Source organism: Strigops habroptila, chromosome Z (assembly GCF_004027225.2).
Source record: "Strigops habroptila isolate Jane chromosome Z, bStrHab1.2.pri, whole genome shotgun sequence".
Lineage (NCBI taxonomy): Eukaryota > Metazoa > Chordata > Aves > Psittaciformes > Psittacidae > Strigops > Strigops habroptila.
In genome coordinates this window covers 92,428,378-92,449,450 of record NC_044302.2, presented here as the reverse complement: position 1 = coordinate 92,449,450, position 21,073 = coordinate 92,428,378, and the positions used below count along the sequence as shown (strand labels likewise).

The window sequence follows — 21,073 nt, the reverse complement described above, 5'->3', positions numbered from 1 at the left end:
CCCGAGTGTGCATGTAACCCAGACTGCTCCCCAAAACCGTCCCTGGGGCAGCAGTGACCTTCCTTCTCTCATCCCCTACCCTGGACAGGGCTTGCTTGGGAACACTTTTATCCTTTCTGCCTCTTTCTCTCGGCAAAGACTTGCTCACCCTGAGAATGGATTACAAATACTGACCGAGTGGCTCATTCAGGTGTTTGGGAGGCTGCTGCAATTGACACGAAACTTGGTGACCTCTGGTATTTTCATGGTTCCCGGTGTGGCTTATCATCTCTGTATACTTAGATACTGATGTCATGGCAGTGCGAGTGAATATGCCCGGCGTGTATAGCCGGGCACAGCTCAGATGAGAAAGCTGGCTCTTTTTCCCTCTCTCCACACAGGCTGCTCCTGCAGTTTCCATCCTCTCAGAGCACACAGACCCCAGCATGTGGACAGGGAAGCTGGGAGGGAGCCCAGTTCCACGGAATGCGTTGCCTTGAGCCACCTGTCTTGGTTTCCCTGCCTGTTGTTTTTGTTGGCAGCGGATGCTCTGTCAGATGCTGTGAGCTGCACTGCACCGCCAGGCTTGGTGACTCTTGATGCAGCTGGGGTGTGTGTCACCTTCTTTTGCATTTCTCAGCAAAACAGGTTTTAATGAAGTGCTGGTCTTGCAAAAACTTCAGTTTAACATACCCATCCTCAGACTCTGTGCCTAAATATCATCCACCCCCACTACACCACAGTGTCTTGCCTGGCATGAGCCTGGGAGTTACAGGAACTGAATTAGGATAAAAAACGGAGGCGGATGTACGGAAACATCCTCTTTTTCCATTGCCAAGAGGGGCTGTCTTAGGCTGACGGCTCCGGGACAGGCAGTATGACAGGCAGCTGTAGGGCTCTGCCCAGCCATCCCGAAGCAGCACAGTGCCACAAAGTGTGTGCATCCCAACGTCCCCATGCAGCTCAGGGAAAGAGCAAAGTGCAGGGAGATAAAACATCACTCCCTGGCTGCATCACTGGAGGGTGTTGGAGAACAGCAAGAAGAAGCTGGACACTTCAGCACTGCATGTCTCTGACTGCATTTGATGCAGAGAAGTGAACAGGTGGAGAAATCCAGCAGGGCATATATAATTAATGTAAAAACAGATCTGCTTGAGATGTCCAGCTTGTATGCTCAGGTACCAGCCCCTTTCCCTGGCCTCATTCTCCTCCAGGCTCTGGCTTGACTTCCATCCCTTTACCCTTGCTCTGCAGGACGCAGTGAGACTGCAGCCAAGAGAGGGTCATGGGAATCCTGGCACATCCCCGCTCCAAAAAAGCTCAGCCCAGCTGCCAGTGAACAGGCTGTCACTGCACAGAGCAGAGCAAGCCAGAGCTGCAGGGACGGGGAGAGAGGAGCTATGGGCATTAGCAAGATTTAATTGGTTTTCTGCTGTTTATAACCCTCTGTTTCATGAAATAACACTGCAGGTGTGAATGGCCAGGCTTTGTAAAGGAGATTGTGAACATCTTCATGCAGCACCTTGGAGTTTTCTGGCCACCAGTTGGAGAAAAGCAAAATCAGCAGCAAAGTTTCTAACCGGGCATTGACGCTGTGAAAAGGAGTAATGGACAGCATGATTACCCACCGTGCGGGAAAACATGGGAATGCTCAACAGGAGGATGACAAAGAAACGTGTTTGCCTGAAAATGTCTCTCTAGTGAAGCAGAAACCATCCAAGGAGCTGAGGCCCAGGCTCAGGACCATCTTGCTGAGTCTCATCCTGTTCATTGCCGCGGTGGTGGCCTGGTGCTACTACACGGTGTCCCTGCGGAAGGCGGAGCGGCTCAAGACGGAGCTGTTGGACCTGCGTGTGGACGGCTTCGTTATCAGGAACCAGCACGGGGAGGTGGTCTTCCGTCTGGCCTTCCGCTCGGGCAGCCTGGACCTGGAGTCGTGCTCCAAGGAGGGCGAGATCCTGAGCTGCACGCGCTCGAGCCGGGGGCCGCTCAACTTCTTCATCCAGACGGTGAAGTCCAAGGACACGGTGATGTGCTACCGCGTGCGCTGGGAGGAGCTGGCGGATGGCCCCGCCGTGGAGCACACCATGTTCTGGGAGGACGCGCACTGGTACGGGGGCTCCGAGATGAGCACCCAGCACTGGCCCATCCGCCTGGCCGGCTACCAGGAGCCCGTGCCCTACGTGACCAGCGACGTCTACTCCTTCCGCGACAGCTTTGGCGGCATCCTCGAGCGCTACTGGCTCTCCTCCAAGGCGGCCGCCATCAAGATCAACGACTCCGTGCCCTTCCACCTGGGCTTCAATGCCACCGAGCGCACCCTCTTCTTCCAGGCGCGCTACAAGGACTCACCCTACAAGCCCCCGCCGGGGCAGCAGCCCTTCCCCGAGCTCAGCTACCGCGTCTGCGTGGGCTCTGACATCACCTCCATCCACAAGTACATGGTGCGCAGGTACTTCAACAAGCCCTCCAAGATCCCTGCCGAGAATGCCTTCCGATATCCCATATGGTCCACATGGGCCCTGTACAAAAAAGACATCAACCAGGATAAAGTTCTGCATTTTGCAAGAAACATTAAGAACTACCATTTTAACTGCAGCCACATAGAAATTGATGACATGTACACACAAGCCTACGGGGACTTTGACTTTGACCCCATCAAGTTTCCCAACGTAACAGAGATGTTTATAAAACTAAGGGAAGATGGGTTTAAGGTCACCCTGTGGATTCATCCCTTTATACACACAGATTCTTCCAATTTTGGTGTGGGAATTGAGCGTCAGCTGTTCATCAAGGAGCCGTCGGGGAGGCTGCCGGCCATGGTGGAGTGGTGGAATGGCATCGGGGCCATCCTGGACTTCACCAACCCAGCAGCCCGGGACTGGTTCCAGAGCCACCTGCGCCAGCTCTGGCACAAGTACGGCATCTCGTCCTTCAAGTTTGATGCAGGTGAGACCAGCTACCTGCCCAAGCAGTTCAGCACCTTCCGCCCGCTCTCGGACCCCAGCATTTGGTCACGGCGCTACACGGAGATGGCCATCCCCTTCTATGAGCTGGCCGAGGTGCGCGTGGGCTACCAGTCGCAGAACATCTCCTGCTTCTTCCGCATCATTGACCGTGACTCCATCTGGGGCTATGAGCTTGGCCTCAAGTCACTCATCCCCACCGTGCTCACCATCAGCATGCTGGGATACCCGTTTGTACTTCCAGATATGATTGGAGGAAACTTCCTCTCCGACAGGACGGATGGTGCGGTGGAGATCCCAGACCGGGAGCTGTACGTGCGGTGGCTGGAGCTGTCGGCCTTCATGCCCTCCATGCAGTTCTCCATCCCACCCTGGCTCTATGACAAGGAGGTGGTGGAGATTGCGCAGAAGTTCACGGAGCTGCACGAGTCGCTGGTGGCCCCGCTGCTGCTGGAGCTGGCCGGGGAGGTCACCGACACGGGTGACCCCATCATCCGTCCCATCTGGTGGATCTCGCCCTGCGATGAGGCCACTCACAGGATCGACTCCCAGTTTCTCATCGGGGATACCCTCATGGTGGCTCCTGTGCTGGAGATGGGCAAGCAGGAGCGTGACGTCTACCTGCCGGCGGGCAAGTGGCGCAGCTACAAGGGGGAGTTGTTTGAGAAGACCCCGGTGCTGCTCACGGACTATCCTGTCGACCTGGATGAAGTTGCCTATTTCTTTTGGGTTTCCTAACAGCTTCCTCCATTAGCTGTCTGAGAGACAGAATGGTCTCAGGGATTAATGAACCAATGACTTCAGTGGCCTGGGAATTTTAATAGTTTTTAAAGTAGCAATACTTCAGTATGAAATCTGAAGAAAACACCGTGACCTCCATTTTGTGTGGCAAGTGCTGTAGAATAACTTACTTATTAAAATATATTGGATTGCTGTCCTTGTTACTACAGTTTGACAAACACGATGTATAGAAACAGTCTCTGCTTGTAATCTTTTCCCAGTAAGAAATGCCATGCACGCTTCTGGTTTATAAAAGAAATTACATGGAGCCCTTTGTTACCCAGTTTCACGGGTGATCCCTTGAGATATTTACAATTTCATTTACTTAGTGAAAGAGGCAGTTGCAGCAGAGTACTTTTTTATAAAAAGCAGTCTGTGATTATCCTGAAGAGGAAGGCACCCAGTTTCCAGCCTGCATGTCAAATGGGTGCTGATGCAGGAGTAAAGGGAGTTTGTATTTCCCATGGCTTGAGCTATCTGAGCAAGGAGAAGGAAGCTATAGCACGTGGCATGGATTCAGCTGAGTCTGTAAGCTTGTGGTGAAATTTCATGGCAGTCAAGATTAAAACCCAGCACCAAGACATGCACAGGTTAGGACCTAATAGGATCCATTTGTTTTTTGGGATCACATTTAGAGCCAAAGTGTGCAATCTGTCAGGTCCCAGGAGAGGACTCGGCCATCATCCTCCTGAGAGGGTTCAGACAATTAGCAAACCAGCCCAAGTGCCCTGCTGCCTCAGTTTCCCCATGCCACCAGCTGTGTTAATGGAGATCCACATGATCTGACATCTTTCTGCCCATGGAGGTGACTTCTCCCACTGGAAGAGCTTTCAGCAGCACCTGCGGGCTTGGAGGGTGCACTCCACTTTTGGTCCAATTTTCTCTGGTTTTAGGCAAAGAGAAGTTTAAAGATGACATGACTGAGCAGTTTAGGAGAGTCCTGAGGTCTCTGGGCTGCAATGCACCATCCCAAAGCTAGAGACTGATGATTCCTTTGCTGACCTCAGCACGCTGCTAGTAGGCACCTGAGAGGAAAAGCTGTGTGTGGCCCCAAGGCAGAAGAAAGCTCCTTTGTTTGTGGTGTTGCCCCAGAGCTGGTCCATATAAAAAACAAACAGGAGCTGGAGAACATTGCACTCGCTCCAGCGCTGGTTTGGTGCTCAGGTGAAGCATTTCAAAACCAGCTCAGATCCCTGTCACCCATCAGTGGGTCTATTACACCGCCAAGACCCTGCATGGTCACAGCGGCACAAGAGAAGTGCCATGTGGGATGGGCCAGAACATCTTCTAGACGCCCCTGAAAGCAGCTTCAGCCACAGCAATGCTATGACTGGTGTGATGATGAGGAAGGAGGACCCCACTTTAACCCAGGGATGTGAAATGGAAAGCAGTGGTGTTCAGTGTTCACATACTGTGTCTGGTTCCTTACCATGGGCTTTCTCCCACTCTATAATAGCGGTTTCCACTAATGTATCTCCCCTGAGGATGAGAAAGCATTCAGAAATGCTTTATCTCCCAGTTGCTGTTTTGAAGCCCCAAGGGGTCCCTGACAGATGGGCTTGGGGCAACCAGGAAGTCCCAGGGGTAGCCCAGCAAAATTCCTTTGGCAGCAAGAAGAAAGCTTTCTGGAAAGCTGATGCTCAGGGTGCTGGGGAGAGGTGGGAGAGAGAGCCTTCAGCCCCATCATACTGCATCTCTGTCCCTACAATCAGTGCGCTCTGTATGCACATACATGGCTCTGCCACCTGCCTGCACGGCAGGCTGGGGGGAATTAAAAAAGCACCACAGAGACTTTCTGCAAACTCCAGGGATGTTACGAGCTGCCTGGTACCATTTTGCTGCAAAAATCTCTCCCCAAAATCACCATAGTTTTCCAATCTTTCCCCCAGTGCCTTTCCCTGCTGCCCAGCCAAGCCACAGGGAGCCACAGGGGACCAGTGTTAGAAGCACCCTGTGCTTCTAACAGTGCAGGTGGCACCTCTCCACACCAGGACTGCATGCTGCCAGAGGGACATCTTGTTTGCCTTGCTAGCTTCAGTCCTGGTTGGTTTTTTGCAGTCCCAGCACCAAGCAAGAGATGTTTGGTGGAGGTGCTGGTGACACGGGACTCTCCCCAGCCCACTGCTCACCACAGGCTGCCTGTTTTCTAAGGAAGAGCGTGTATGTTGCCCTTAATCTTTAATGATTGCTGAACAAAAAATCACCCAGCCCTACTGACAAAACATAATATCAAAATAAATAAAAATCACTACTTTTCTCTACTTGGCCTCTGGGATTTTGCATCTTTATGGCTCTCCTGGTGCGAGGGATTTGCAGGCTGGCAGCTTCCACCACGCTCAGGATGAGCTGCAATTGAGGAGGTTGGTTTTTTCCTGAGGCTGCCAGCCTGACCGTGTGCCCAAAGGCACAGGATAACCTGGCTCTGCTGCTGTCAGGTTGTCCTTTCACCATGGTGCTTCCCAGCCTTGGATTCTGCCTGCTGGTCTGTTGGTTTTTTCTTACTTCTAATAAAAACTTCGATTTTGGGCAGGCATGGACATGCTCCGGGACAGGATCTCATGGGTCAGCAGCCACTGCTCTGCCGTCACCCATAGGCACCTCCTTGAACACAAGGCAGGCTCTGGTTTGTGCACTAACAACAGGAAGAGCAGGAAAAACATTGTGTAGGGCAAAGGGGGTGGTGTGGGTCAAGGCATGACTCCTAAACGAGTTTCACACACTGCATTTATGCCACTGCCATAGCCACAAACATCTACTCCATCCCCCTCCTGACCATCAGCACTATCTGGGAAGGAGGACCCCAGGGGCACTGGGGACAGGCAGAGCTGGACGGACATTCCTGGAGGGCTTGAGGGAAGCCAAGAGCAGGATCCTGTTCTTCAGCACCTACAAATCCCCCAGTCAGTGTTGATGGGCCTTTTTTGGGTGGATGTCAGCAGAAATAGGGGTGTGATGGTCTGGTCCTCACCCCTGGGGTAAATGCAACGTGGGGTTCATTTGCCTGAACATAGTCTTCTCCAGGTCAGCCCCAAAGCACAGTTATTCCCTTTGCTGTCAGTTATTCCCTTTGCTGTCAGTACCCAAGAGAGGGTGATCCGTGCTCCAGTGGGTCATCTCTACATCCTCATCTCCTGCCACCACTGCAGACACAAGAGTAGGGTGGCTGCCAGCTCCTCCCTTTAAAACACGTATCAAAGCTGCAAGGTGCAAGCTTTAAATAAACCAACAATCTCAATTCTGATTTCAATGAAGTCTAGGGTGAAAAAAGCCCCAAATCTGCCTGTACCACCAGGCCCATGTACTTGGTACAGATGGACACAGTCAAACTTTTTTTGTTTTCCAAAATTTTATATCAATCAAGGCAATTCATGTTACAGTTCTGTCTTCATGACAATTAAGAATTAGAAAAGTGGTTAAAAACAAACCCACCAGCATAACAGTCCAACACAGGACAGCACGTACAAACATAAGCATCCAGAAAACCTGATACACGACACAGCAAGCTTCAACCTTCAATCACACAGGCAGCACTTTGACCTGCTGCTCAGCCATGGGCTGCTGTGGGCTGGGGTGGAAAAGACTGAACAGCTCCCAAACTTGTTTCAGCCTTTTCTTTGGCTGAGTCAAACTAAACACTGCTTTGGCCAGCGACCCATAGTGTCAATCAGAGAAATCTCCCTAGTAGCAGCTCCCAAAGTGTCTGTGCACAGAATACTTGTGGTCTGCGAGGTCCTAGGGGTCCTCAAGTCCTGCAGTGCTACAGCATAGTGTTAGAAATAGTGGTTTTGGTAGAGTTGGATGGAAGGGGCACCTAGAAGCCTCCTGTTGAGACAGCACTGCTGAGACTGTGCCCAACATGTGGGGAAGGCTTGGTGCCACGCACCCACAGAGAGTCACCCGTTTTTCAGCATCATCTTTTATCACCTCTCTCCCTTTCTCCTAGCTGGAACACTGAATAGCCACAGCCACTTATGCCCTAACTACAGCATTTAGAAAAATAAGGGTACTCCATAATTTTACCCATTTATTCATGTAGTTAAATAAAAAGAAAATTAAAACTTTGATAATAAAATCCTTTCTTTCGAGGGAAGGGGAAGAAGACGTGTGTCTAATGGAGAATTTCCTCCATGACCTTCCTGCCAGTGCCCAAAACCACTGCGAGGAGATTGAAGGCACTCGTCTGGCTGCTCGCATCATTTTAATAATAAACTCATGCTAACAGGAATGCTGTGTTTTCATTCATGTAGCCTCATGTCCTGTAAGTGAGGGATGCAATGAGTGGCACAGCGGAGACAGGGGAGAAGAAGACACGCAACATCTCCTGGTCACACTGGGATCCTTCCAGTCCTGTGTGAAGGATCCCACTTCTTCAGTGGCACATGAGCCGTGCAGCACCATCTCCTCCACCCAGTGACTCTCATGCCAAGGAAAGACATGTATTTCACAAGCAAAGGTTGACAGGGAAAAGCTGGAGCCCCTCAAAGCATGGCCCTTATGCATTTCTGGGGCTGGAGAAGCCTCCTCTGCACCCTCTCCTCCTTGCAGGCTGTGTTCAGATTCACCTCCAGGAGCTCCTCACCTTCCCCTCCACACTCCAGTCCAAGGGCCAAATCCTGCCAGTGCCCTGATAACTGATGCTAGGGCTCCAGGATGAACTCTTTGCCAGAGGGTGTCTGTAACTTGTAACATAACCACTACTTGCACTGGTGGCATGGAACAAACCTGAGTCCTTCATAGTTAAAAGCCACAAGAAGCAGTCTTTGGGACATGCTTATGCTCCAGCTGTGCAGGGACTACAGGGCTCCCCCGCATCTCATTCAGGCTGAAACACTGAACGATGCAGGGCAGATTCAGACCTCAAAGGGTGCATCTAAGAGTCCCTCTAACTAGACCTTCTCACATCCTAACTGTGAAAGCACTTCATATTTTGCCCCAAACACCTACATTTCTACTCCTGGACCCCATTACAACCCACCCTTAGGATTAATGCATCTCCTTTTCTGCCTCCTGCAAAGCCCAGTGGCAGGACATGGGCTTTGAGAAAGATCCTCACTGATACCCAACCCTAGCCAAAACACACCACCATCTCCCTGAGTGGCAGACTCATGCTGAACCCATGCTCAGCCCAGACACAATTCCATGGGAAACCCCACAGACGCTGAACTCTCCTTGGCTGGCCGTAGCCTGGGCAGGGTGCCCCAAACCTTCCTACCCAACACAATTCAATTACACAGAGGCTCATTACAAATCCAGGGGCTGAACCATGCTTCCAACCAGGGCACAGCTGGAAATGGCCTGCCCTGGGGAGGAAGGCAGCCAGCCCTCGATCCTATTTGCTTTGTCTTGGAGATTGCCCACAGCTCTCTGTAAATGCATCTTCCCATACAAAACCAAATGGAAAAGCCAGGAAAGAGGCACCTCTGCAGCTCCATCCCAGCTGTGGAGACTTGGGATGCAGGACCACATCACCCCGTGTGCCCTCCAGAAGCCTCTGACAACAAACCCACCTCCAGCACCACAAACACTGCGTGAAGAAGTCTCTAATTCTCCTAAGGAGAGGGGAGGGCTGCTTCAGAAAAAAACCTCAACAAAATAATCACCTCTAACCTGAGACACAGATGGATTTTAGGTTAAATTCACGGTAGATGAGGACATTCCCGCGGGTGCAGTGAGAACACCCGCTGGCACAGACTCATCAGTGCGAAAGCCGGTGTTTTCCACCCACCAGCAAGCTGGCTAGCAGCAAACGTCACCACCAACCCAAGACGTGTGCCGCTCCCTCGCGGGAACCAGCTGTTGCCAGGGAAGAGCTGCGTGGTCTTTTTGGGAAGGGCTCTGCTCCAGGCAGTCCTGCCAGCAACAAACCTGAAAGCTCATCTGTCCCTAAAAACCAAAACGGATGGTATCAGCAGGATAATCATGTAATGACGCGGGGACATAAATGCTTTAAAAAGACTAATGGGGCATGCTGGTAGGGACGGCGCTGTTCTAGGAAAGGCAATGTTGACACCTGAGGCAAAACACACAGGCAAGTGCCTAGCAGCTGGGGTTAAATGGGCAAGGAGGTGGGGTGCAGGAAGCAACGCGCAGCCTGTACAGTTAATACCTGGATATCACACGAGTAACCTGGCCTGCCTGGTACCCAGGAAAGCAGGAGCCTTGGGCAAATGTTAGTCCAGTGAAACACTAGACCAAAAGGGGAAAAAACTGTGCATGTATATCTACCTCTAGTTTGTCTTCTGGTCTTTAAAATGTCCTTTTAAATATACTTGCCTTATTACAAAACTTATGGTAGGCTCTGGTGTAGCAATGCTCCCACGTCACACACTCCCATGACCTCCCACGATCAGAACATTCCCATTGGCACTAACCAACCTCCACCTCCTGAAATCCTTGAGAACTGAAAAGGAATTGGGTTTACTATGCACCTGCAGACAGACTGACAACTCCTTCCTGACCTGTACAGAGAAAATTCTGCATACCCAAAACCAACTGGAGTCTCCCACCTGAACAACCAAATTCAGAAGAAAAATCACCCCCCCTTCAAATAAAAAAATTACCCCACGGACAGTGAGTCTACTTAATTCTGTTCCTCATCCCCAGTCTCAAACTAAATGTGCAATTAGAATTGTTATGTATGACAAAGTCCTAGGTAAGGCATGGTTATCCCCAAAGTCATGGAAGAGGCTGTTAGGAAACCCAGAGGAAATAGGCGACCTCATCCAAGTCAACAGGATAGTCCGTGAGCAGCACCGGGGTCTTCTCAAACAACTCCCCCTTGTAGCTGCGCCACTTGCCCGCCGGCAGGTAGACGTCACGCTCCTGCTTGCCCATCTCCAGCACAGGAGCCACCATGAGGGTGTCCCCAATGAGAAACTGGGAGTCGATCCTGTGAGTGGCCTCGTCACGGGGCGAGATCCACCAGATGGGACGGATGATGGGGTCGCCCGTGTCGGTGACCTCCCCGGCCAGCTCCAGCAGCAGCGGGGCCACCAGCGACTCGTGCAGCTCCGTGAACTTCTGCGCAATCTCCACCACCTCCTTGTCATAGAGCCAGGGTGGGATGGAGAACTGCATGGAGGGCATGAAGGCCGACAGCTCCAGCCACCGCACGTACAGCTCCCGGTCTGGGATCTCCACCGCACCATCCGTCTTGTTGGGGAAAAAATTCCCCCCGATCATGTTAGCAGATATGAAAGGGTACCCCAGCATGCTGATGGTGAGCACGGTGGGGATGAGGGACTTGAGGCCAAGCTCATAGCCCCAGACGGAGTCACGGTCAATGATGCGGAAGAAGCAGGAGATGTTCTGCGACTGGTAGCCCACGCGCACCTCGGCCAGCTCATAGAAGGGGATGGCCATCTCCGTGTAGCGCCGTGACCAAATGCTGGGGTCCGAGAGCGGGCGGAAGGTGCTGAACTGCTTGGGCAGGTAGCTGGTCTCACCTGCATCAAACTTGAAGGACGAGATGCCGTACTTGTGCCGGAGCTGGCGCAGGTGGCTCTGGAACCAGTCCCGGGCTGCTGGGTTGGTGAAGTCCAGGATGGCCCCGATGCCATTCCACCACTCCACCATGGCCGGCAGCCTCCCCGACGGCTCCTTGATGAACAGCTGACGCTCAATTCCCACACCAAAATTGGAGGAATTGTAGTTTATGAAAGGGTGAGTCCAAAGGGTGACCTTAAACCCATCTTCCCTTAGTTTTGTAAACATCTCTGTCACGTTGGGGAACTTGGCGGGGTCAAAGTCAAAGTCCCCATAGGCTTGTGTGTACATGTCATCAATTTCTATGTGGCTGCAGTTAAAACGGTACTTTCTGATCTTTTCAGCAAATCGCAAGAGTTTATCCTGGTCGATATTGTTCTTGTAGAGGGCCCATGTGGACCATATGGGATATCGGAAGGCGTTCTCGGCAGGGATCTTGGAGGGCTTGTTGAAGTACCTGCGCACCATGTACTTGTGGATGGAGGTGATGTCGGAGCCCACGCAGACGCGGTAGCTGAGCTCGGGGAAGGGCTGCTGCCCCGGCGGGGGCTTGTAGGGTGAGTCCTTGTAGCGCGCCTGGAAGAAGAGGGTGCGCTCGGTGGCGTTGAAGCCCAGGTGGAAGGGCACGGAGTCGTTGATCTTGATGGCGGCCGCCTTGGAGGAGAGCCAGTAGCGCTCGAGGATGCCGCCAAAGCTGTCACGGAAGGAGTAGACGTCGCTGGTCACGTAGGGCACAGGCTCCTGGTAGCCGGCCAGGCGGATGGGCCAGTGCTGGGTGCTCATCTCGGAGCCCCCGTACCAGTGCGCGTCCTCCCAGAACATGGTGTGCTCCACGGCGGGGCCGTCCGCCAGCTCCTCCCAGCGCACGCGGTAGCACATCACCGTGTCCTTGGGCTTCACCGTCTGGATGAAGAAGTTGAGCGGCCCCCGGCTCGAGCGCGTGCAGCTCAGGATCTCGCCCTCCTTGGAGCACGACTCCAGGTCCAGGCTGCCTGAGCGGAAGGCCAGACGGAAGACCACCTCCCCGTGCTGGTTCCTGATGACGAAGCCGTCCGCACGCAGGTCCATCAGCTCCGTCTTGAGCCGCTCCGCCTTCCGCAGGGACACCGTGTAGTAGCACCAGGCCACCACCGCGGCAATGAACAGGATGAGACCCAGCAAGATGGCCCCGAGCATGGGCCTCAGCTCCTTGGATGGCTTCTGCTTCACCGGTGTGAAGTTCTCAGGAAGGAAGGTGTACATGGTGCCTTCTTTTTTTCTAGAGCTTTTTCCAGAGCTGTGGGAAGGAAGATCTCTTTGCAGCAATCCCAATGCTGTCAGGAGAAGAAAACGGGTTGTTAGGAGTGTTCACACCTCCACCGAGTCCCACAGCACCTGTCTCTGAAAAAGAAGAGGATATATAAATAGTCTCAGAAGAACTTTTGAATCAAGGTACGGCTTGTCATTCATTTGCCGTCTCAATTTCACTAGCTCCCCCTGGCCCCTCACTGCGTGGAGCTGTACACCGAGTACCAGACAACAGCTTCAATTACCCTGGTCAGACAACACATGCAAAGACCAGCCCCAGCCGCATGCGGAGAACAACCCCAGGGCAATAAGGACCAAACCACTGCCATAATTACTGTTGTTTTGTTGGGAAGACTTTCAGCGGAGACTGGGAGCAGGTAGGAGGCTGAGCAGGAGATCCATCAGCCCACTGGCAGATGAAGGGACAGGGCTAACTAAGAGCCATAGAAAAAGACACCACATAATGAATTCCAGGCAGCGCTCCTAATTTTAATCAAACTGCCTCCCTGGCAGATTTAACTCAGTTTATCCACAGCACCATTCCCTCTCCGTTCCCAGCATGTCCTGGCTGCTCCAGCCTGCTGATGCTTTGCAGTGAAGGTAGGTAAGTCCCTCCTTCTCCACAGCTTCTGGATGGCCAAATGGGGCTGGAGAACTGGTGGTGCATTGCTGGTTTGGGGGGGGCATGTATGGGGTGCATGAAGGAGGTACTGCACCAGCACAGAGTGGCTCACTCCTGCCATGCACACAGACCCCTGCAATGGCCCCAGATGGCAAAAAAGCTAAATTATTGGGCAGTGAGTGGCGCAGGGCCTCCAAAGGGCTCTTCCTCTATCCAGCAAGGCTGTGTGCTGTTTCAGCTCCAGTCTGCTCCCCTCTGTGCGGCCCCAGGGAAGCAGGCTGTGCCAAGAGCCTAATGGCTTTTCCTTGGCTGCGGGCTGGCTGGGCTTGGCCAAGCACAGCGCTTGGGATCCAGAGGGGAAAAGTAAAGTAAGGACAGACGAGAGCGAGAAACAAGCCTGGCCACAGGAGTAGTGGAAGGAGAGGAGCTGTAGGGCTGCAGACACGCTGGCCAGTACCTGCCTAGCACAAGCCTGTCAGCTCAGGGCAAAAAGGAGGAAAAAGCCACTCTATGTGGGCACAAATGATGCTGGTTGCAGCCACTCCCTCTGAATGGTTTGTGGTTTTTGTATAAATAGAGGAAGAAAAAGATCCAAAATCAAATACTGAACCCCCTCCCTGCCACAAGCGTGACAATCTGGAGCACATTTCCCCTGTAACTCGAACAGATCTTTCTCCCCAAAACAGAACAGTGAAGCAGAAAAGGGTGCTGAGCACCACCTAAACCCTGCTCCTCCACTGTGGTATGCCCCACTGTAAAGCCAGAGTGGCATCTTTGCACAGGCTCAATAAAACATACAACATTTTATATTCATCTTGAACCATGTATCGGGCCAGACTTTGCAGCTGGGGATACCTTTTTGTTGCCAACTGTGTCATTTTAACCTTCTCCTGGGAGCTGGTAACTTTCTAGACTGCCAGTTGCTTTAAATGGGATTACAGCGGCATTAGGAAGCAATTAGCCTGAACAGGCGATAGGTTTAACTAAACAACTTGTCCCCTGTCCAAGTCCCACAGAGCCCTCACTCACTGGCGGGGAGCTCCAGCACGGGATGTGGTCAGCTCCAACCACCCCTGTGTCACAACTGTGTCACCCAGAGCTGGACCCTGCCCCCCAGGAGGAGAATGGGGCCCCCAGCCACCAGTATGTGTGATGCGAGGCCAGTTAAACCCAGCAAGAATTGGGCAATAAAGGCAGGAAGGAGATGGTGGTGGGAAGACGCTGTGTTTGGGATAAACCTTAATCCCCTCTATTAACCCCGCCTCGGCTTTCGGGTGAACCAGAAGCAGCACAGGATTGTACCAGGGATGGGGGAGTGGAAGGTTTGAATCATAGAATCATAGAGCGGTTTGTGTTGGAAGGGACCTTAAAGCTCATCCAGTTCCAACCCCCTGCCACGGACAGGGACACCTTCCACTAGACCAGGCTGCTCCAAGCCCCTGTGTCCAACCTGGCCTTGAACACTGCCAGGGATGGGGCATATACAATAATTTAAGGGGCATAATAATTATTTAATGGGTCATATATAATAGTTGAAGAAGGTCTTGGGTACTTGAGCAAAGCTGCAAGTAGCAGGATGCTTCTGGAAATACAGACGGGTATGCTGATCCCAAATGAGCTCCCTCCCTCCTGCTCAGCACTGGGAATTTTTGGGATGCCAGAGAGGGAGATGCAAATACCTGTCACTACGCCTCTGTCTCATACATGCCATATCTGGGGACTGCAAAGCTCAAGGGAGGAAATATATAAAATGCAGCCTCCACCGAGCAGGACTTGCAAATTATTTGGGAAAAGAATTTTTTAAAGTTTTCATGTTTTCTGGAAAAAAAGAGGAAATAAATGGTGTTTTCTTTCCCAGCTCTCATTTAGGGCTTTAAACCCAAAAAAATGGCCGATATTGATACTGTGGGGGCAGCCACCTCCTCACTCCATGTAAGATTTCTGGATTTTCTTCTCCCTTTCAAGAAGCCAGTTTATTATTTATGAACCACTTCGAAGCTGCTCTATTTTTAGGCTGTTTCTTTCTTTCCCCCTCCATGGGCTGGAGCTCATGACATGCAAGAAGGAGCTGTCAATGCTGCTGCCAGTAGAGAAGTAATGTGTTTTTCAAGAAAGGTTTTGCAGCCTTTTGTGGCCCTTGGATACAAATCTGCTCAGATGGATGTGCAAGCCGGCTGTCTGAGCTGGTGGATTTAATCCCGCTCCTGTTGGTGTCTGGGCTAGGATCAAACCCCTGTGGCTGTGCTGGACTGATGGACGTCACCCACTTGGGTACCACTCCAATAAAGATGCGCAGAAGGGTATTTGCAGGCATTACCCAGGACACCAATGCACTAGGGAGGTCTCCAAAACCCAGATCTTGCTTTATGCCCATCCAGCCCCTCTATTTTTTTGGCACTGTTAACAAAATGTACGTTCTCCAGTCGGTGATATAGGAAGTCTCCCAATCCCAACCTCCCTGGAGATGCCTCCTGCCTCACACTCATGAGCTGCAGCCCGCAGAGGTGCCTGCTTATGCAAAGCCTGTTTCAACATTTTTTTTCCTTAATGCAAACATGTTATTTTGCTCCAAGATGACATTGTGGCGACCTTTAGCTCCTTAAAAAAACAAAAAAATAAGAAAGAAAATGGGAGGGTTTCAAAGCCAAACAGCATGTTTGCGGCTTGCTGCGCTGGAGCGTCCCAGCTGACCCAAAACATAGCTTTTTCTTCCTGTTCTGTGGGAGCAGTGAGTTGTCTTGCCTCAGCTCGAGGTGAAAGCAACACATCTGAGCAGGACACACTTTAAGGAGTAAAAATAAAACTCCATTTTTTTGACCGCTTCTATTTTTACCAACACTGCTGCTAACCACAGGCTGCGAGACCCACAGCACCACTAACCCCAGCAACTTTGCAATTAGGACGTTCGTTTAAAGAGGGTCAATAACATGTAATTGGTCCCTATTGCCCTAGCAGAGTCAGGTCTGAACCATGCTGGGACCATGGTCATGCCAGAGACACGTATGCATTTCCCACACTGGGATGCTGGGAAATGCTTCCCTCTGGTGCAAGGTGCTGCGACCTCCTCCCCAAACATCTTGGCAGGAGTTAAGCTGAGGAAACACTGCAGATTTCATTGGGAAGCATCTCCAACCCCATAAAAGAGCAGGGAATTAGGATGGCAAATTAAAGGGGAAATTACTTCTCTGCAGAACAGCTGTGGGGGTGAAAAACTTCCATGTGCCCGCTCTGCAATCTGCCAAGGAGGACCAGCCTTACAGAAGGGACTTCACAAACCTGAGATGGGGGATGAGCAAACCAGGGGTTTAATTTCCCTTCGAGGGGTCTGCAGCAGCGCTGGAGTTCTCTGTAGGGCTTTTTGGAGTGAGAAAGTGTGAAGTCACCATTCCAGACACTTGTCACTGATGGGAGCGGGTAGGACAAGCAGGGGCAGCCGGTACCAGCACGGGGCACAGGGCTGATCCCCACACTGCTTCATATACACCCCATGAGCTCCCCCCATGGGTCAGAGACACCAGTTCCTCCCCCAAACCTGCAGAGCCACCCACAAGGATCACCTCAAGTACCGCACCGGATCACCCTGGGGTCCTGGGTTTGTCCCTGCAGCGCACAAACCACCCTGGGTTAATGTGGGTGGCACAGACTCTGTCCCCGAGCTAGGGCAGTGACTCTGCTTTAGCAGGACAGGGACAGTGTGGGGGACACAGTGCCCCCTTCCAAGGGGATCCCCACCTTCACCGTCCCCACTGAGGTCGCAGCAGGGAGTGACACACTGCCTGGTTTAAAAGGCTGTGGTGGGGGTGCAGTGGGGTCACTCCTGCAAAGTGACCCACGCTCGCTCTTGGGGCTGCTGCCTGCATATCACTCGGGTGCCAGGTATGGAGAGCCCCAGCCAGGAGGCAGCTCATCCAGCTGGGGACATGGAGCTGGTACTCACCCATCCATAGCCTCCCGGGAATCCCCGACTGCCGCCTGTCTCCACCACAGATGTCTTTTTAAGCACACAAAAACTGACCGCTGCTACGTCTCCACGTCCCCAGCAGCTCCGTCCTCTCCATCGCTCAGGGTGTCTCGGGGCTACGAGCTGGCTGCGGCCCGAGCAGCTTGTGTCCTGGGCAGGAGGAGGGACCAGCACGTCACCGGCGTGTTTTCTTAGGCACCGTGACGGATGCATGAGCAGCCAACCCTCCGGTCGGGGTGTGCCGAGGCAGCGGCACCCGGCCAAGAGCCGGCTGCCGCAGACATCACAGCGGTACAAAGGGCACGAACACCCGGAGACACGGGATTCGGGCTGGCATCTCACCTTCCCGCCAGGTGAGCTGGCAAAGGCTCGTCGCCTCTCGCATTCACGGTCTCTCCAGAATCGGAAAGCAAAGTAAAAACCAACCCGGGGTTTTGCCTCTTTCCTTTTTCAAGTCTTGTGGTTTTAAGCAGAGTCATGATTCAGCAGGGTAACGAGGGTGCCTTGAGTGAAAGGAAACGAGCAGCCCCTGCTGCTGCCGGCTGGTTTGTAAGCCAGGATTAAACAGCACTGGGCACCCAAAAGATAAACCCCAAATCCGAGGGGCCACGTGGATACAGAGCTCATCTGCAAAGTGCAGACAGGCTGACAGCACCTTGCTCCGTCTGCAAGAGCAGACAGGAGGTTTGAAGCTGTGGTATTAGCTCTGCCCAGCCCTAAATACATTCACCTATATTGTAAGAATCATCAGTTTACAGCTCAGTTATGTCCCTTAAAGCTGCCAGTGTCAAGGGATGCTCCAAACCCATTTAGACACCTCGTCTAGTGTCTGGCCATGAATACAAAAAAGTCACTGGGAGTCAGCTGTGGCAGCAGATGACTTAATATTTAACATTCCTGACAATTCCCCCTTTACAACACCGCCTTTGTTCTTCACCCTGTGCTAATTAGCAAGATGAAGTTTTAATAAGCTGGGTTTTCACTTTAACCCTGCACACTGCTTGTGGTGCTGCCTGCTCATGACGAAACCATGACCAAGGGCTCTCGCTTTCCCCTGCCTGGAGGCACATCAGTTTGAGCTGCAAGGATTTGTGAAGACTGAAAACAAAGTGAGCTCTCCTGGTCCAAAGTGCATTGGACACATGGGAGAGAAAGCTTCAGTGCTCTCCCTTCAAGGACATCTCTGTGTCCACCTTGGAGATGTGCTACAGCGCCTGGGGGAGCCCTGGCCCCAAAGCTGCAGTCCACGGGGTAACCCTGAGCCCAGCAGCCAGCTCCTTGGCACTTGTGGCGCCAGCAGCTCTTGGGGAGGCACCCACTAAACCCACCCAGCTTGTGCCTGACACTGGTGAAAGTAAAACACCAAATACAAGGAGCCAAGTGCCAGCATACCGGGATGATACAAATCTCTGCCCAAAAAGGAAATAAAAGTGATAACTGCAGTAATTTCATCACTCCCATCAAAGGAGCCAGGACCAGTCAGGGACGTGGCGCAGCAGGGCTGGTCCAGCAGGCAGGCCTATGAAACCCCAGCGCAAAGCATCAGTCTGCTATGAAAAGAAGCGTGACCAGCAGGTCGAGGGAGGTAATCCTGCCCCTCTGCTCTCGTGAGACCCTGCTTGGAGTACTGTGTGCAGTTCTGGTGTCCCCAACATAAGAAGGACATGGAGCTGTTGGAGCAAGTCCAGAGGAGGGCCACAAGGATGATCAGGGGCTGGAGCACCTCCCGTATGAAGACAGATTGAGGAAGTTGGGGCTGTTCAGCCTGGAGAAGAGAAGCTGCGTGGAGACCTCAGAGCAGCTTCCAGTGTCTGAAGGGGGCTAAAAGGAGAGAGACTCTTCACCAGCAACTGTAGCAACAGTACAAGGGGTAACGGGTACAAGCTTAAACGGGAGATTTAGGCTAGATATAAGGAAGTTGTTCTTCCCTGTGAGGGTGGTGAGGCACTAAAACAGGTTGTCCAAGGAAGTTGAGGCTGCCCCACCCCTGGCAGTGTTCAAGGCCAGGCTGAACAAAGCCTTGGGTGACATGGTCTAGTGGAAGGTGTCCCTGGCCATGGCAGGGTGTTGGAACTAGATGATCTTAAGGTCCTTTCCAACCCAAACCAAACCATTCTATGATTCTATGATTCTATTAGCTTATTTCATTTGCCACATGTGCTGTATAAGATACACAGCCATGAAGATTCCGGTGTCTTTTGTTGTCCCAGCCCAGTTCCTCCTGGTACAAGATGTGCTTCATCTACCACCCTATCACTCCAACAGCCCTCTGCCCAGTGATGTCTCCAGTATTCATCTCACTCTTGCTCATCTCCATCCTCCAAGACAAAACCACCCCACAGTGGGACCTGGTGCCCCATTTTACCCTCCCCAGATCCCTTCTTTAAAGAGCTGATTCAGCGCTTTGGGAGCGCTCAACATTTCGGATGCTGAGGCAGACTGAAACACAAGCTCACTCCAACACCCAAGTGCTACAATGCGATATGGGGAAGAAATGTAAACCTAAGCACATCCCTCTGGCACAGCCCCTGCGATTTTCCATACATTGAATCACCATGAAACTTCAGCTCCAGAGAGTGGCAATGGAGCTGGGCTGGTGACTCAGGACTCCAAATTTGCATCTATATACGACAGCCAAGGATGCTGGACAACCTTGGGCCCACTGCAATCATCAATCCCTTAAAGTGCTCCCTGGCAGCTCTTTCCTGTGCAGATCCAGCCATGCAGACACAACCCCCCAACCCTCATCCCGCACTGCGCTTTGGGTACCTGCTGCGCCAGGTGCCCTTTGGGGTATCCCAAGAAGGAAACGGAAAGAGAAAGGAGGATTTGTGCTTTCTGAACCAGCTTTGGCCACTCACTGCCACCGCCAGCACTTACTGATGGAGGAGCCGTCCCAGAAAACACTCCAAAACCAACCCAGCACATTGCACAACGTGCTGCAAACCCCATCTGCTCAAGTTTTCACTGCCAAGCATCTGTCTAGCGGCAGAAGTTGGAGCCGCACCTTGCAAGCGGAGCCGGGGACGTGTCTCCGGGCTCTGTTCATGTTCCCCAGGCGGCAAGCCTCCTACCCACCGCAAGAAACGCTTGTGCAGCTCCTACACCCCGGAGTGCGAGAGGCTGTCCCGCACGGTCAGGGTGACCGCGACACCGCGCTCCCACCGCGCTCCCTGCGCTCTGCGGGACGGGGCACCCCCTTCCCTGCCTCCAGCCCCGCACCCGCTCACCCCCCGCACACACCCCTCGGGGACGCGCACCCAAACCCGCCCTGGGGGCTGCTGCATCCTCCCCTCCGCGGGGGCAGCGCCGGGGGCCGCGCACTTACCGGCAACGGGGCACCAGGGCCGGGAGCGGCCGGCGGCGGCCGCAGCGGTTCCGGGGTTGGGCGCTCCCCGCCGCGCCGCCTCGCCCCGCCTCGGACCGGCCCCCCCCCGCCAAGGACCGGCCCCCCCCGGCCCGGCGCTCCCCGCTAGGACTTGCGGTTCGGTCCCCGCCACCCCCCGGCGGCCGGTCACGTTGAGGTTAATACCGGGGGGGCGTTCTCTTTGTGTTCTTGTAGCTGGGGTTTGTGACGATGTGTTTTTCAGGCCATAGACCTTGGGGAAGAGCTAAGCGAGAACTGGTGTGACTTAGTTTGTGCTTTATTTTTAGGGGTGTGTTTTGTTTTAGATGGGTTAGCTGTTGCGTCTAACCCCTCTCCCTGTAGTCGGTTTGGTTTTGGTATCTATAGTGGGATATAGGTAGGTCTTGAGTTTGGGGGTTTCTTTTCATAGGATCACTGGATGGTTTGAGTTGGAAGGGACCTTAAAGCTCATCCAGTTCCAACCCCCTGCCACAGACAGGGACACCTTCCACTAGAGCAGGTTGCTCCAAGCCCCTGTGTCCAACCTGGCCTTGAACACTGCCAGGGATGGGGCAGCCACAGCTTCTCTGGGCACCCTGTGCCAGCGCCTCAGCACCCTCACAGGGAAGAGCTTCTACCTAATGTCT

General features: G+C 52.9%; 2 protein-coding genes across 9 annotated transcripts; one reads left to right on the top strand and one right to left on the bottom strand.

Moving 5' to 3' along the window:
* The first annotated feature begins 1,354 nt into the window (after positions 1 to 1,354).
* LOC115619341 (myogenesis-regulating glycosidase-like) lies at positions 1,355 to 3,924 on the top strand. Its single transcript, XM_030511359.1, has one exon. The coding sequence runs from the start codon at positions 1,587 to 1,589 to the stop codon at positions 3,681 to 3,683; it is 2,097 nt and encodes a 698-aa protein (XP_030367219.1). The 5' UTR covers positions 1,355 to 1,586; the 3' UTR covers positions 3,684 to 3,924.
* Positions 3,925 to 7,057: 3,133 nt separating this feature from the next.
* LOC115619339 (myogenesis-regulating glycosidase-like) lies at positions 7,058 to 20,541 on the bottom strand. 8 transcript variants are annotated; one of them, XM_030511351.1, is made up of 3 exons: positions 20,409 to 20,469; positions 17,135 to 17,230; positions 7,058 to 12,523 (listed from the first exon to the last, which is right to left on the bottom strand). In XM_030511351.1, exons 2-3 carry the CDS (start codon positions 17,175 to 17,177, stop codon positions 10,416 to 10,418), a joined length of 2,151 nt encoding a protein of 716 aa, XP_030367211.1. In that variant the 5' UTR covers positions 17,178 to 17,230; positions 20,409 to 20,469; the 3' UTR covers positions 7,058 to 10,415. The 8 variants fall into 8 exon arrangements, with proteins under 8 accessions (XP_030367211.1, XP_030367215.1, XP_030367216.1 ...); XM_030511355.1 differs by having other exon boundaries at positions 7,058 to 12,590; positions 17,057 to 17,230; positions 20,409 to 20,445; XM_030511356.1 differs by lacking the exon at positions 17,135 to 17,230 and having other exon boundaries at positions 7,058 to 12,590; positions 20,409 to 20,541.
* Between the last annotated feature and the right edge of the window lie 532 nt (positions 20,542 to 21,073).

Excerpts from the sequence above, each read along its gene's own strand:
- LOC115619341 (XM_030511359.1), top strand. The coding sequence starts at position 1,587 with ATGGACAGCATGATTACCCACCGTGCGGGAAAACATGGGAATGCTCAA.
- LOC115619339 (XM_030511351.1), bottom strand. The coding sequence starts at position 17,177 with ATGGAGAGGACGGAGCTGCTGGGGACGTGGAGACGTAGCAGCG. Across the intron at positions 12,524-17,134 it reads GACGTGGAGACGTAGCAGCG|CATTGGGATTGCTGCAAAGA; the intron begins GTCAGTTTTTGT and ends TTCTCCTGACAG.